Source organism: Corvus cornix, chromosome 7 (assembly GCF_000738735.6).
Source record: "Corvus cornix cornix isolate S_Up_H32 chromosome 7, ASM73873v5, whole genome shotgun sequence".
Lineage (NCBI taxonomy): Eukaryota > Metazoa > Chordata > Aves > Passeriformes > Corvidae > Corvus > Corvus cornix.
This window is the reverse complement of record NC_046337.1, coordinates 17,080,201-17,094,035: the sequence shown is the minus strand read 5'-3', so window position 1 is coordinate 17,094,035 and position 13,835 is coordinate 17,080,201. Positions and strand designations below refer to the sequence as shown.

The following is a 13,835-nucleotide window of genomic DNA, read 5'->3' as shown; positions in this document are numbered from 1 at the left end:
ATTTCTTACTGCTAGAAGAAATATTTTGTGCTGAAAGCATTTTAAAATGGGTGAAAGAGTCTATGGAATGATTTTGTGAGAGACTATTGTAAATGCTCATGTTCTCAGCATACACTACATAGGTAGAGGAGTATGTCCATAGATAAGTATCTGTTAGAAATACTAAATACACAAAATGCATGTTCTGTGTGTTTTCAAAGTGAAGGCTTTATGATATACTTAATAAAATACTTCTGGGAAGTACAATTTCTAAGGGCTTACTACCTCCACTGTGACAACAGGCAAGGCTGAATTCTGATTTTACTAAAGCCAGTGCCAAAACTCTCACTGATTTCATAGAGGCCAGATAGTTCTTTAAAAAGTATTAAGTGTACACATGGCATTCTATATGCATGTAACTAGACACCCATTTTCAGGACACTGGTGAGCTGTGTTGAATATGCAGGAAGCATGAGGTAATTTTCATGTTCATTTCCAAGAAATGAACCATAGAACTTCTCTTGCAACTGTAAAAGTATTTTTAAATTACTCAAAAATCATAAATTTTTTAAAATTTTCTAAAAAACTTTTATATTGGTGTAACGAGACTGTTTCATGATTAATTTGCCATGGGCCCAAAGTATTGACAAAGTGTTAATCATCTACTACAGCTCAGTGGCAGAATTCCCTCTGACTTCAGTCAGGCCAGATTTTCATTACAAGGTTTTTGTTTACAAAATGCTAGAAGTCCCATGGCACTTTATTAAGCAAAATTAGAATTCCCCTTTAGACTCTCATTGTGTAACATTATGTTAGTTAGTAATGTGCCTGGAAAGAGCATTCATTAAATAATGCAGTAACAACAGTGACATGTTCATTGAGATATTCCTTAACGTTCCCTTACTTCCCCAAATTACCTTCAGAATACTTGTCAAAAAGACAGATGAGCCCATAAGGATAAAAATCATGAGCCCTGTGACTCTTTGCTCCCGGATTCCAAGAAATTTTGGCTGCTCCCCTGGAGCGGAGCACTCTGATTCCAGTTTGAGGCTGTTCACATGGGAAATAGAGAGGACAGTGGCTGCAACAAACCACGGCAATCCCATAATAGAGCACACACCAAGCATCACTGCCACCATGAGAAGGTCGAGGTGGTATCCACATCCTTTCTGTTAAAAAAAGTAAGGACAGAAAGAAGATGTAAAATGACATCTGAATTAAGGAGAACACTCCTGGCAGGCATTCCTAATGAACAGCTAGAGACAATTAAACATTTGTGACTCGTAGGAAAAACACAGCTTCCTTCTGTGTGTTATCCAGGTTGGGTCAGTAGTGATGGCAGACTGGTTACCTAAGGGGAATTCGCACTAGTTCACACTCAATGCTCAGTGTTACTGGGCTCTTTCCAGTTACAAGTCAAGTGTATCACAAATCCACTCTACAGTGGACACCAAACAGCTTTCCTGTTTATAAAATGGATGCGGGTAAGACACTGGAAAATACATATATTTTCCATTTTAACTAAGTCTCTTCTGTGGATAACAGTAAGCAGAACATCCAGCTGCGCTGCCAACTTCCCACGGCACTAATCTTAGTGGGCCCTCCATCCATCCATTCAGACACAGGACTTGGAAAAATATGTCTTTTTATTGGTCCCTACACAAAAATTTCTAACATTTGCAGTCAGCTTATGATAGAAAGGGCCATAAAACCACACTGATCCTTTTAAAGTTTTTTAAGATAGTAAGCACATGATAGTAATACATTTTCACTAATGTACTTTCAATCTTAGATAAGACATCTAGAAATTAAGATACATTAAATTAAAATATAAAATCAGGAACTGGTTTATTGGTGTCCTTACTCAAACATAGCATTGTAATATCCACATGAAAAGTCAGTACAAAACCTTTGGGTTTGGATCATCTCTGCAGTAGTCAAATACTACAGGTGGATGGATAATGGATTGCTTTTGTAGTACTGCATAAAACCCTTTGGTCAAATCTGAGATAAATTTAAAAACCTGCAATTACAAACTTCGCTTGAAAAAGATAAATGATCAATGCATCAAGCTTGATTCTACAGATATCTGCTACCATAGCTGAGTGGGATCTTTCATTTCAATTTTAGCACGTGTCCAGGACCTCCTCACAGCTGCAAGCAGCAGCTCGAGCTATTTTCCTTTAAAAAGTCAGGTAGTTAGCCACAAAACTTTGCAATATGGCAACAAATCCAGTGTCATGGTCTGATGAAACAGTGATGTTCATGCAGACAATGTGAATATGTTGAACCATAATTTTGCCTGTAAACCCATGCAAATGCCTTTTGACATAAAAAAAGTAACTAAACTAAACTTGGAAGGGTTTGCTACAGAGACTGCCAAAAGCTGAAATGTGCACTATCCAGAATTTGCTATGGGAAGTATAAAAAAAGAGGGGAAAACGAGTTGGAAGCAAACAAATCATTTCTTTATGAAGACAACTTTTACTTCTAAAACGGGAAGCGTCTGGGTTTATGAAAATGTAAGCCACATATCAAAATGAAAATGCCATCTTATTTGCTTACATTATTTTAAAAGGGGGGAAAAGTTAAGAAAATGAAGAGAATCAACTCTAGCAACCTTCCCTCACTCCCCAAAAGTGCTTATGAGCCTTATCTCCAAGACACATCTTGACAAAACTCAAGAGATGTGTCAAACACAGATATTAGTTACAGGCACAATGCACTCAAAGAAAGAGTTTAATTCTAAATCCTAACAGAGACACCTTTTTTTACCTTCTGACACATTTATGAGGAATGTATCTGCTAATGCATACAGAATCCGAGAGCATTTCCTCACATTCATACATGATCTGAGGAACCTGACATATGGGAAGAAAAGGAAGCATAGCAACAGGTGATGCTACACCAGACCCCAGCAAAACTAAAACGCAGCAAGACAAGGGGGCAGCCAGGAGGACCATCTGACTCCCAGATGCCAGTGCTGAAAAAACACATTCCAAAGCTTGGCAGCAAATTCCTGCATCTGTCAAGTTAACCACATGCAATGCTATGGATTGACATGAAGAGCCAGGCTGACAAAGAGGGCAAAAAAAGAACATATCAAATGTCACAATCATCCAAGAAGAGGCAATGCAAAGTGAAGGTTGCAAATGCATTTGCTAAAGCAACTTGGGATTGGATTGCTGCTTATTAAAAGTATGTCAAAAAAAAGCCTAAGCTTGCTGCATATACATGTACAGAAACCTGCTGCTAGATTTTGCCCAACAGTTTTTCAGAGGGGTGATGTCCCTTTTTCTCTCTCCATCTGTAGGCAACTAAAGTGTTAGAGAACAGAGCAGGAAGTTGTCCTATGTTGTTTTAAGAACCCATTGTGCCTCTAAGGCTCAGTTTTATTCTTCTCCCTTCTTTAAGATAGGAAGGGCATTAAAAAAAAAAAAGGATGGGTAGAACCACAGAGAAGGATGAAGAGAGGGAAGAATGCTGATATTACAAAATAACCCCTGAGTAGTTTTTAAAAATCTAATACAGTAGGACAAGACTGTCAATACCTGAAGAGGCAATTAATATTATGGTATTTAAGATTATTAACTTGAAGCATTTTTTTTATTTAAGTGAATGAATCATACTTCCAATAAAGCACAGAAGATAGCACTTTCTTAATTCAGAATCTGTATTCCCAATTACATTCATAAAGTCTTCTGTAAGGCAGTGGATCACTGACACAGGGCACAGGTACTACACAGACCAACAAAGAAAAAAACCATAAAAGTTTAAAGGGGTTCTATATAACATAACAAACTAGCATACTCAAGTAGATGGGTGCACATTACATAATGTGAAGCAGAAAACAACAGTGAAAAGTATCAATTTTGACTGAATACCTTTAGTTTATGTTCTTTTCTATTGATAATGACAGCTGTGATCTGCTGGTCCATAAAGATAAGGATAGTACAAAGCAGGGCTGGAATTACAGCAGCTATCACTGTCCACCATGGATTAGGCCCCAAAGGAGTAATAAACCAGCCACGATCATCTCTGGTGGGCTATAAAAACAGTCAGGCATGGCCAGTCAGAAGTGTAAGGATTATTTACATTTCAACTTCACAAGAATACATACAAAACATTACTAGGATATGATTTCCTTTAAAACCGAACTATGTAAGAGCACTAAAAAAATGCTAAACTTCCTACGATGCCAAACCAAGAAATTACATATAATAAAATCATCTGGAATATTACAGACTTGGTTGCACTTTATACAGTAAACCCAGAATTTGGAAGAAGCCCCAGAACATTACAGTAGTCTAGGATTTGGGTGATTGGAGCCTTGTTAATCTCTGCAGAGATGACATTAGGATGCATGAAGGGGCCTGATGGGAGAGGTTCGCTTACATGATTCATAAATCAGGGAGGCTGCCTAATACCTTGTGAACACAAAAATTTTAAAATAGTATCACTACTCCCTGATGATAATAAAAAAGTATAAACCCATTATAGTGGATTATTTTGCAAAATGATAATGCAGTGTAATTTATCAACAACTGACCTTAAAAGCATTTGGAACCTGAAGTTTTGGTGATGGAATTCCAATGGCATAGTCAATTAAAACCATGGACAAAATAGTGAGAAAGACAGCAAAATCGCTGACAACAGATCGTACCTACAATTATTGAGAGAAATTACAATTTTAACTAAAACATTCACGTACAATTTAAGACTTTTCTTCACTGTTTTAAGACATTTTTCGCTTACAGCTAAAACCATGATTATTCTAATACAAGTTTCCAGCAGAGGAAAGATGCACTGTCTACTTCACCAGCAGTTAACTGAGTTTGCAATGCAGATGAAATTCATACTTAGACATGACTAATGACAACTTTTAAATTGAAATAATGGCACACACCTTTGTTGGGAAGTATCGGCTAGTTTTGAACTGCTTCAGTGTAGATGAGAGCGTTACTGTAGAAAAGAACAAGATGACAGACCAGAAGAGGACATCTGGAACATAAGGGCCGTGATGACCACAGGCTCTTCCAACAAACTCACCATGAAACTTTTTACATTCCTATCAGGGAGAGAAAATAGTATTGTTCTAAAAAATACCCATGCTTACACAAATATTTTCTTTCCTAAATTGCAAGCAAATTGTATTACTAGTAATAGTAAAACCATTTTTAGATATTTATTCTTTTAAAACTTAAAACTCACTACATTTGTATCTAGTCTGCATGGAAAATTCTGAAAGGAATCTTTTTTTTAGCCATATTAAATTACGAATTTACTAAAGCATACCATAAATAAAGTCATTAATACAAAACCAGATTTATTTCAAATTCAACAAGTATGCTGATTTATTTTCTGTGTACAAATACAGATTAACACTTACTAAGACTCTCCAAGTGTGGAAAGCAAATTTCAAAAGCCACCAAGAGAAAGGCTGCTCCTGGTGCATTCTCAAGAACTGCTCTTTTGTTTTAACTTCACAGGCCCAGCAATTGAAGAAAAAGCTGAGGATTTGTGGCCTAAGAGGAGCCAAATACATTTAATACCACACGGGGGCAGCACATCCCGCAAATTGTCTTCCTCTAAAAAAAAGGTCTGATAAAATGCCGGAAAACCCAAAATCTGTAACATCAATTATATTTAATGTAATTTATGATCAATATGCAGATACATTATAAAGCATTTCCAGTACTTCTCCACTACCATCCTTAGTTGTCTAAAATCATAAAGACTACCTCTAGAAATGTGAGCTATCAGCTCTGGACTCACAATCCTTTCCTTCTCCTTCCCAATCCCTCCACACTTACTAAGAAAAATGAAATGCAGTACCCAGAATCAGGGATTCCAGGCAGAAATATCCTGCCAGATCAGGATATTTTAGTATTAAATCAAGTGTGTCACTGGCTCATCAGACTTGCTGCACAATAACGTTATGGGAAACTTCGGCTTTGAGCAAAGATTGTCATAGAAGAAAACCACAACTGCAATTTGTGAGACAAAGGAGCACAAAACTTTTTATGCTGGTACAGCAGTAAACTTGGGATGAAGTTCATCACATGCTTCCTGAAGAGGATTTTGTCACCATCAAAATCCTCTTCACACTGGGTCCAAAATCCTCTTCACACTTGGCTCAAAATCCTTTGCTCACACTTGGTTTGTCTTGATAGCAAAAAATAATTGTTGGGTTTTAAGAGAGAATGAGAATCCAGATCTTCAGAAACTTGAAACATTTCAACTAGACACAAGAAATACATGAAGATATGAGCAGTAAAAGAGACATAATGGGGTGAGTCTGACCAAATATTTACAGACAGCAATGTCTAATATCTTACAGCAGTTCTCTAGAACAGAAGTTTCTTGATGATTCTTGCAAGAAATAATGACATGAAAGTATAAAAAAATTCAGTTATTTCTTTGACAACTATAGGGACTCATGGGAAAAGTTGGTCAGTTATACTGCTACCTATGTAAACTCGAGTTTTGGTAACAAGCTTTCATAGAAGTTTTTAAGGGTTTTATATAATGCAGCCAGTCTTTTACATTTATAGTTAAAACAAAATCTGTTATTTTAAATCTCCTCAGCTGCAAATGTACTCTGAAAAACACTGTCAGAGATCTGAGAAAGTGAGAGGAGGAGTCTGCCCCTGCACAGATGCTCTCAGAGTGTGCTGCAATTTTGAGAATATTCATTCTGGACTGCTGGAATCCCTCAGGCCAGCAGTTCTCAACTTTCTTTCTGCTGTTGCCACACCAACAGAGTTGAGGAGCAGTCCCTGCTCAGAGCAAGGCATGGAAGCAAGACAGAGCAGCCGTGGAAGACAGCTCTTACTTAACACAAGCTTTTCTGCATTCCTGCCTTTGAAAAAAAAAGAACAGTATCTTCTGGAGACAGTCCACTAGATTGGCCTTTAAGTGTTCAATTTGATTATGCCTACAATTTGGTTAATTCAGTTACATCCCTTCAGTCTGGTGTCTTTTGCACTCAATTCTCTTTGACTGTGTAATGAAATGATCCATTTGCAAGAAAAAGCGGTGGCCCAATCTCAACATGACACTTTAACCAAGTTGTAAATGTCGCTTTGAAGAAGGCAAACTTGAATTATATAAATCCTTTAAACATAGAAAAGTGTACTGTTTAGAAACTAGTTACACATTCATGCAAGCCCCACTAAACTGTAGCTTTATCCCCTTCCTCCCCTGGGAAAAAAAATTACAGAACTTAGGTAAGAAAAAAGTGATCACTGAAGAGAAAATGCTACAAAATTTCTCCCCTTCCTCTTTTTTATAGCCTGAATATGCTTTTGACTCTTTCTAAACAAGGGAACTTTGGTTTTGCCATCTGGCAGAATTTAGGACAAATTCATTGTCATTTGACATGTTTGACTCAATCTCAGCCAAGCTCTTGTGCTAGTGTGTCAAGAAGGTTCCAAAGCAGGGCATAAAATGCACACATTTGCTTTAACGTGTACTATCAGAGGCTGCAAAAAGCTTACAAAAGGAGATAATGCTATAAAGTCCATGTTAATTTTTGTTAAGCATATTTTATTATTTATTTGAACAAATACGATCAGAAAAAATTGTATTCTTTACAATATATTTGCTGCAGTAAGATAGACAAAATTATTTATGTCTATGCCTTTATTTATTAAGTTCCAAAATTTACTTACTGACACAGTTAGGTTCCCCCATGGCACGTCAGATGCAGATATATTGTAGTCCTGCCAGTATTGTAAGGTTTTATTGCTAGGATGTTCTGGTTCCACACAATTGCATCTGAAAAGACAATTTTTTTTTTCCTTAATAATAAAAGATATATCCGATATTAATCCAAATTATCAACTTTATGATACATTTAAATTATGCTCTACATTGACAGATAATTTTAGTTCAAATGAATTCAGTAAATGCATGCTTTGAAGCAGTTTGTAGTTCAGTAGCTAGTGCTATTACTAATTTGCTGTGAGGTGCATATGCATATATAGTACGTAACGTGACATATTCAAACCACTGATCACAGTAAATTTTACCACCTATTTTCTTCCTTGTCTATTGATACTTCTGAGCACAGTTTGTAATACTGAGAATGTGCCAGTCCTGTTCCATCCTCTTATACCTAAAACTTCTCTACAATAGATGCTATGTACAGTTCCAGGCTGATACATTTTCTCAGATAAACTCTCTGTATCCTCTTTCTTTCCCAGATGGAGAAGTGCCTTTGCATGCAAAACTTCCCAACTACCCAGTCAACTGTCAGGGCTCTGAGTGTCAGGATCACCAGCACCAAAGGCTCTCTGAACTCCCTGTCCCTTGTTCCTCCTTTCCCCACAGCTGCTGTAAAAGCACAGTTTTCATTTCAAATTGTGTATTTAACATGCAAAATGTGACAAGGCAGTGTGGGAGGACAATACTGCAAATAGGTAACTTAAAATCAAAATTAAGTCTTCAAAGACTCTGAAGCAATTGTGGGAGGCTTTTTCTTTGACAAAGCCTTCAAAATATCCAGGATACTCTGTAGGATCCAACATGTCAAGTGCGCTTTGCAATACGCTTTAAATTAATCCTACTTTAATAATCTATAGCACCATCTAGCCTGCTAGTATTTTAATGTACTTATGATGACTTTAAATAAATTGTGTACTCTCTGATAAAGTTTTCAGGAGTAGCTGGGGACAGGATGACATCTGACTATTGCATGCAGAGTCACTGAGCATAAATTGCATTACAGCTGTAGCAGAGTATCAGTTTATTCACTTACCTACACCATCTATTTTCTATGTGGTTGTTTATCTTTCCACAAAATGACAATACTCATCTAGATTTGTATGATTTTCTATAAAGGAAATTCTACCATCTACATCGTGAGGACATAACACTGACATTTTATTTCAATTACAATACTATACATGTGACAACAGCTGCATTTAATATATAGATAGGGAAAGATGCAGGTTGTCTTTGAGCAATTCCTTGCTTTTATTTTAAATGCAGCTATTTACAAAAGAAAGAGAAAACCCTTACAGCCCATGAACAAAAAGCAAAAAAAAAATAAAAAAGCAACTGCATTCAGAGAAGTAGAGGGCCTGAGCCAAAAGTCCTTGACTGGATCTTTCACACATATCTAATATGCTTTGGATCAGGCCCTAAGTGCAGAATGAATGCGTGTTCAATGCATAGTTCAAAGTATTACAACATGGGTTAAAAGAAGCACATCATTACTGGTGAGCTACAGTAGCAGAATAAAGCCAACATCATGTATTGCAAGGGAGTATTTGATGTTCATGCAACAATACAGAGGTGGCTGTGTCGGGTTACTGCTGTTCTCTGTGAGCTCCCTGGCCCCTGGTGTCCCCCGCCGATCGCAGACTGGCCAGACGCTGGGCGATGGCCCACTGGGGTTTGATTACAGCAGGCCAAGGTGGCATGGGCTGCTCACTCAGTCACTTCCTCACTAGAAGGGAACAAACACTGTGCCTGTCGCCAGCACTACATGGTACAGCTACACTTGCTGCAAACTGCAAAATTACATTTAAAGGTTAGAGGAGCCAAAATTTCTATTTCCTCAGAAACCTGACAATTGAAGCTATTGTTTAATACAGCTCAGATAATTCACCTGCAGGTGAGATCATCGGTTTACTTCTATAGCAATATCATTTTCCTCCTGCACTCCAGTCTGGTCTTTACCAAGTCTCACATGCATTTAGCAATGGCAGACTGATCATCAGCAAATAAGTGACTTGTGCAGACTCCACCCACACAGACCAAAATCACCCTACACACTGCTTTTGTCACTGAATGGGAGCAGAGTTAGGCCCTAACTGTAGAGATCAGATCCTGTTTCTACTCAGAAGACCATTCAAACAATGATCTCAGTGTTTTGATATATATAACATTACATTGCTTTCAATATTGTATGTGTTTTGGCAACACTGACATTTTGATGTGAGATTGTATCATGGTATTACTGTCTTCCAGCATCCCACTAATTGCTTAACATTACAGAACTGTGAGATAGTAAAACACTCCCTGTCCATCCCAGAAAACACAAATGAAGGTACCATTCAGTGCCAAAACATAAAAAATTATCTACCAAAATGTGTCATTTCATAACAGATGTAATTGCTTCAATGCTAACTATTTCCCAACATAACTGACCCACGAGGAGAATCTCACATTAATGAAATAATGCTTCCTATTTTAATCTTTTTAATATATTTGTCTCCTTCATTGCCGTTTTTATTTCAATGAGTTTTGGGAGAAAAAGTAAAATACACGTAATAGTTAACACTAAAACATCCTTCTATTTTCCTGATAAAATATTTCTCAGAAGGCTGGAATAAGCAAAAATCATTTCCTCTTGGGGGTTCAAATGTTCTTACATTCTTTTAAAGTTGTTTAAAGTGCTGAGTGCTTGCCCACAACAAGAGGTCTGTGTGGAGTTTATGCTATTACCAAATGAGTAATAGACTATACAAACACCTATATTTTCTAAGCAACATATTCAGGTTTAAATACAGTACCAACTTAGCAATGTACTCTCGTGTCTTTGAGTGATAAGTCAGCAATCATCTTCCTTAGGCTAAAAGATTCAGAAGGATTTTTGATTCTGTTGCCTTGTGGCTAGAACACAGGCAGGGAAGAATCTGTCACGGGTTGTGGTAGCAAAAGCATAGGTGTCACTGTGGGGAGGTCAGGGGGGAATCTTTGCTGCCAATCTCAACACATCCATTTCATCACACTGATGACAGAAATAATTCATTTTTCATCTTTACACTTTTGGATGCTGCAAGACATTCTGATCTCCTGGTAGCAATTCAGATGTTTAAACATGTACACTCCATGGTATCTATGACATCCATGATGAGTTGGCACATATGAGACGGTCTATGGTGACTCATGCCTTTGTTTTCAAAGCAGCTGGAGGCTGACAGATCTAAAATAACACTAGATACCCAGTCACAGGTCCCTACCTGTATTTAAAATGTCTGTATTTTGCAGCTAGGCAGATATCAGTGGAGATTGCTTTATTTTAGGGTATTTAAAAATCTAATACAGCCTAAAAAAAAGAGGATTATAAATCTGAGCTAGATAAAGCATTTCAGACAAGACGGTCTTCAGACAACTCAGAACTGTTGTAAGATTAGAACTGACAAAATGAGAAAGTAACGAAGAATAACAACCTGAACCTGCTAGCTAGAAACAATAACCAGAGCAAGGAGTCTTTATTGCCTTTACACCTTCCAAAGTGTTCACAAAATCTCTGGAAAATCAGGGTGGAGAACAAAGGCAGATTAGAAACAATAAATTTTAGGACTGCATGACAAATTGGTATCCCCTGGAGCCTGCACCTCTCTCCCTTTTATAGGAGGATCAAAATTTCAGCTAAATCTTCAGCACCAATCCAACTGTAACAGTATAGGCAGTATAAGGTCACTCCCCACTTCCTCCCAAACTTCCCACAATTTCTTAGCTGTTTTATGTTTTGGTTCATAAGTCTCAATTTTGCTCATTTCATTAAGTGGAGGCAGCCACCCTAACTTCACTGCATGCAACATCTACAACTTGTCCTGTTGTCAGAGAACAGAGCTAGGATCTGACAACAGCAACTTCAGGAAATCTCAGACAACTAGCAGTGTTCTTTGTTCCACAAAACAAACAGTTATTACTGTCCTTAACAGCACCAAAAAGACTGTCAGTATGATCCTTCTTTCTTTGGACTATGGGGAATGCAATAGTGGTTAGCAAATTAGAAACCTGTCACTTTATATGTAAAGTTGGGGAATACTTTTCCCTCCTTTGCAGATCAGTAATGAAACATAAATATGGCTGCTCAACAACTAGTCAGGTGAAACGTTCTGTACTAAAACCACTTTCATCCTGACTGTAATTTTCTGTTCACTGCAAAACAAGAAACATATTACCTAAATTTATTTGTTCAATTCAAATTAACCTCAGTCTAGTCCTTCCAATCCTTATGATATCCACCTCTTACCCCAATTCTTCAGGTTGCTTCTCCACCATTTTCTTCTCTTTACTCTGTCATGCACACTCTGCTCCCCACACAGACTTTAAATATGCAGCATGGTGCCAGTCCAGCTTCAAAAAAGAGCCTCGAGAGACATTGTTTTTGTGAGTAACTAAAACACACTTAAAAGGTGCAGCTCCCTTTGAAAGCCCCATGGCCATTCATCCGTTGGCAGTTGCCATTTTTCAGTGGGCTGTTTTCAAGACTAGGAGGCACTTACTATTGATGATTTTATACAACTCCAAAGGCACTGGTTTGGATCTCTATTTTTCCAGCATTTACATATTGCAAGCTATACCTATTTATACTAGATAAGGATCTGATCTATAAAAGATGCTACTGCAGCTTCTTCCTGACTAGTCAATATACCATTTCCTCTTCCTAGAGGGGCAAAATGCCTTTCTGGCTCACTTAAGATAGCCTGGGAAGGAGATTTGCTCAATATGAATATTTATAATATTTTAAAAACTACAGGCAAGTATGAAAAATAAGTTGCAAAATGTGCTTGTTTAAACAACATGTCTCACTGACTATCAGAGCACATATTTGGTAATGTGAGTAGGAAGGTTTTCCCCTAGCACAGAGGATGCTCTGAGTGTGCTGTGCACTGATCATGTAACAGAGACAGAGGAAGATGACAGTATGAAATGGAAGATAACATCACTAGGTTTGTTTTTAAAGTAAGGTATATGTGTAGGTATTCTTTACATTGCATTTACAAGGCTGAAGTGTATTAATAGCAGAATGTTATGCATGTTTAGGTGTTCTCCAAATACACCATTTTCATGTGAATTATGGGCATTCACAGGATCCCTCTGTTTGTCTAACAATTGCTATGGCAAGAGGACAATATCATAAATGATGTCTTCTCTGTTGTCTCATACCTACAATACCTGTATAACCCTGGCATTATATTTACCATACTCCTTCTTGTGCCAACACTCGTAACAACTAAATCAAAGTCTCAGTGGAGAAAAGACTGGAAACAAAATAATTAATAGTGATGGAAAATGGACTTGTCAGTTAAGTTCTATTCTCAGTATCATGAAACCCTTTCACAGCACAGCTGTCATGGCAAGACAAGATTTTTTTCTTCATTTATTTATGAGATCTGCCATGCTGAATTACAACCATTAGGTTATGTAGCCCATCTCTGACAGTCACGAACATCAGCAGGCCTCCACACATATTCTCTAAGGTTACAAGTCTCTATAGTTTAGTTGGTGAAGTTCAGGAGAAAAATAGAAAAGCCCATTAAAGTACCTAAGTAATGCACTCAGCAGCACAATAGTTTCACAGAGAGAGAAAAGAAAATAAATCTGAGGAAGGGAACTGATGTTACACTGAAGAAATCTTGAAGAATCAGGTTCCTCTGGATAGCACATCAGGGGAGAATCGTGGTTTGTCAAGGGGAAAGTCCAGAAAACAGATTTATAATCATATTTTAGCTTTTTTAACCTCAAAGGTTGGTCTTCATTACCTGTCTGGTGCAGTATGCAGTCCATGCATTTGCAGCAGCACTGTGGTAGGTAACTGCCATACACAGAGCTCATGTGCAGAGCATGTAACTCTGTGGGATACTGCCAATTCATCTGAAAGCTTTCACTGCAAAATATTACTAGGATGTCACTTCACCCTGCTTCCAAAGTTGAGAGAGCATGCCCCTGAGAAGAAGAGGTTCAGTATACTGCTGGTACAGAAATAATCACTGCAATACATTACAATGCTATATGGTCAGCTTGAGTTTCAATTGTTCCGGTGCAGTGCAGCAATACACATAAAGGTGCTGTAACAACACCACCCAAGGATTTTACGTAAGCCTTCCTAG

The 13,835-nt window shown here is 37.7% G+C and overlaps 1 protein-coding gene across 11 annotated transcripts in view; it reads right to left on the bottom strand.

The window, feature by feature from the left end:
- The window catches only part of SLC4A10 (solute carrier family 4 member 10), a 154,769-nt gene that overhangs the window by 15,532 nt on the left and 125,402 nt on the right, over positions 1-13,835 (bottom strand). For all 11 annotated transcript variants that reach the window (XR_002047275.3, XR_002047276.3, XR_752664.4 and 8 more), the window contains exons 15-19: positions 7,653-7,758; positions 4,886-5,047; positions 4,529-4,642; positions 3,864-4,025; positions 897-1,148 (exon numbers count right to left, since the gene is read on the bottom strand). Coding sequence is in view for 8 of the 11 variants with exons in the window: in XM_039554817.1 (XP_039410751.1) it covers positions 897-1,148; positions 3,864-4,025; positions 4,529-4,642; positions 4,886-5,047; positions 7,653-7,758 (796 nt within the window). In the remaining 3 variants the exon portion in view is untranslated. The remainder of the gene's footprint in view (positions 1-896; positions 1,149-3,863; positions 4,026-4,528; positions 4,643-4,885; positions 5,048-7,652; positions 7,759-13,835) is intronic.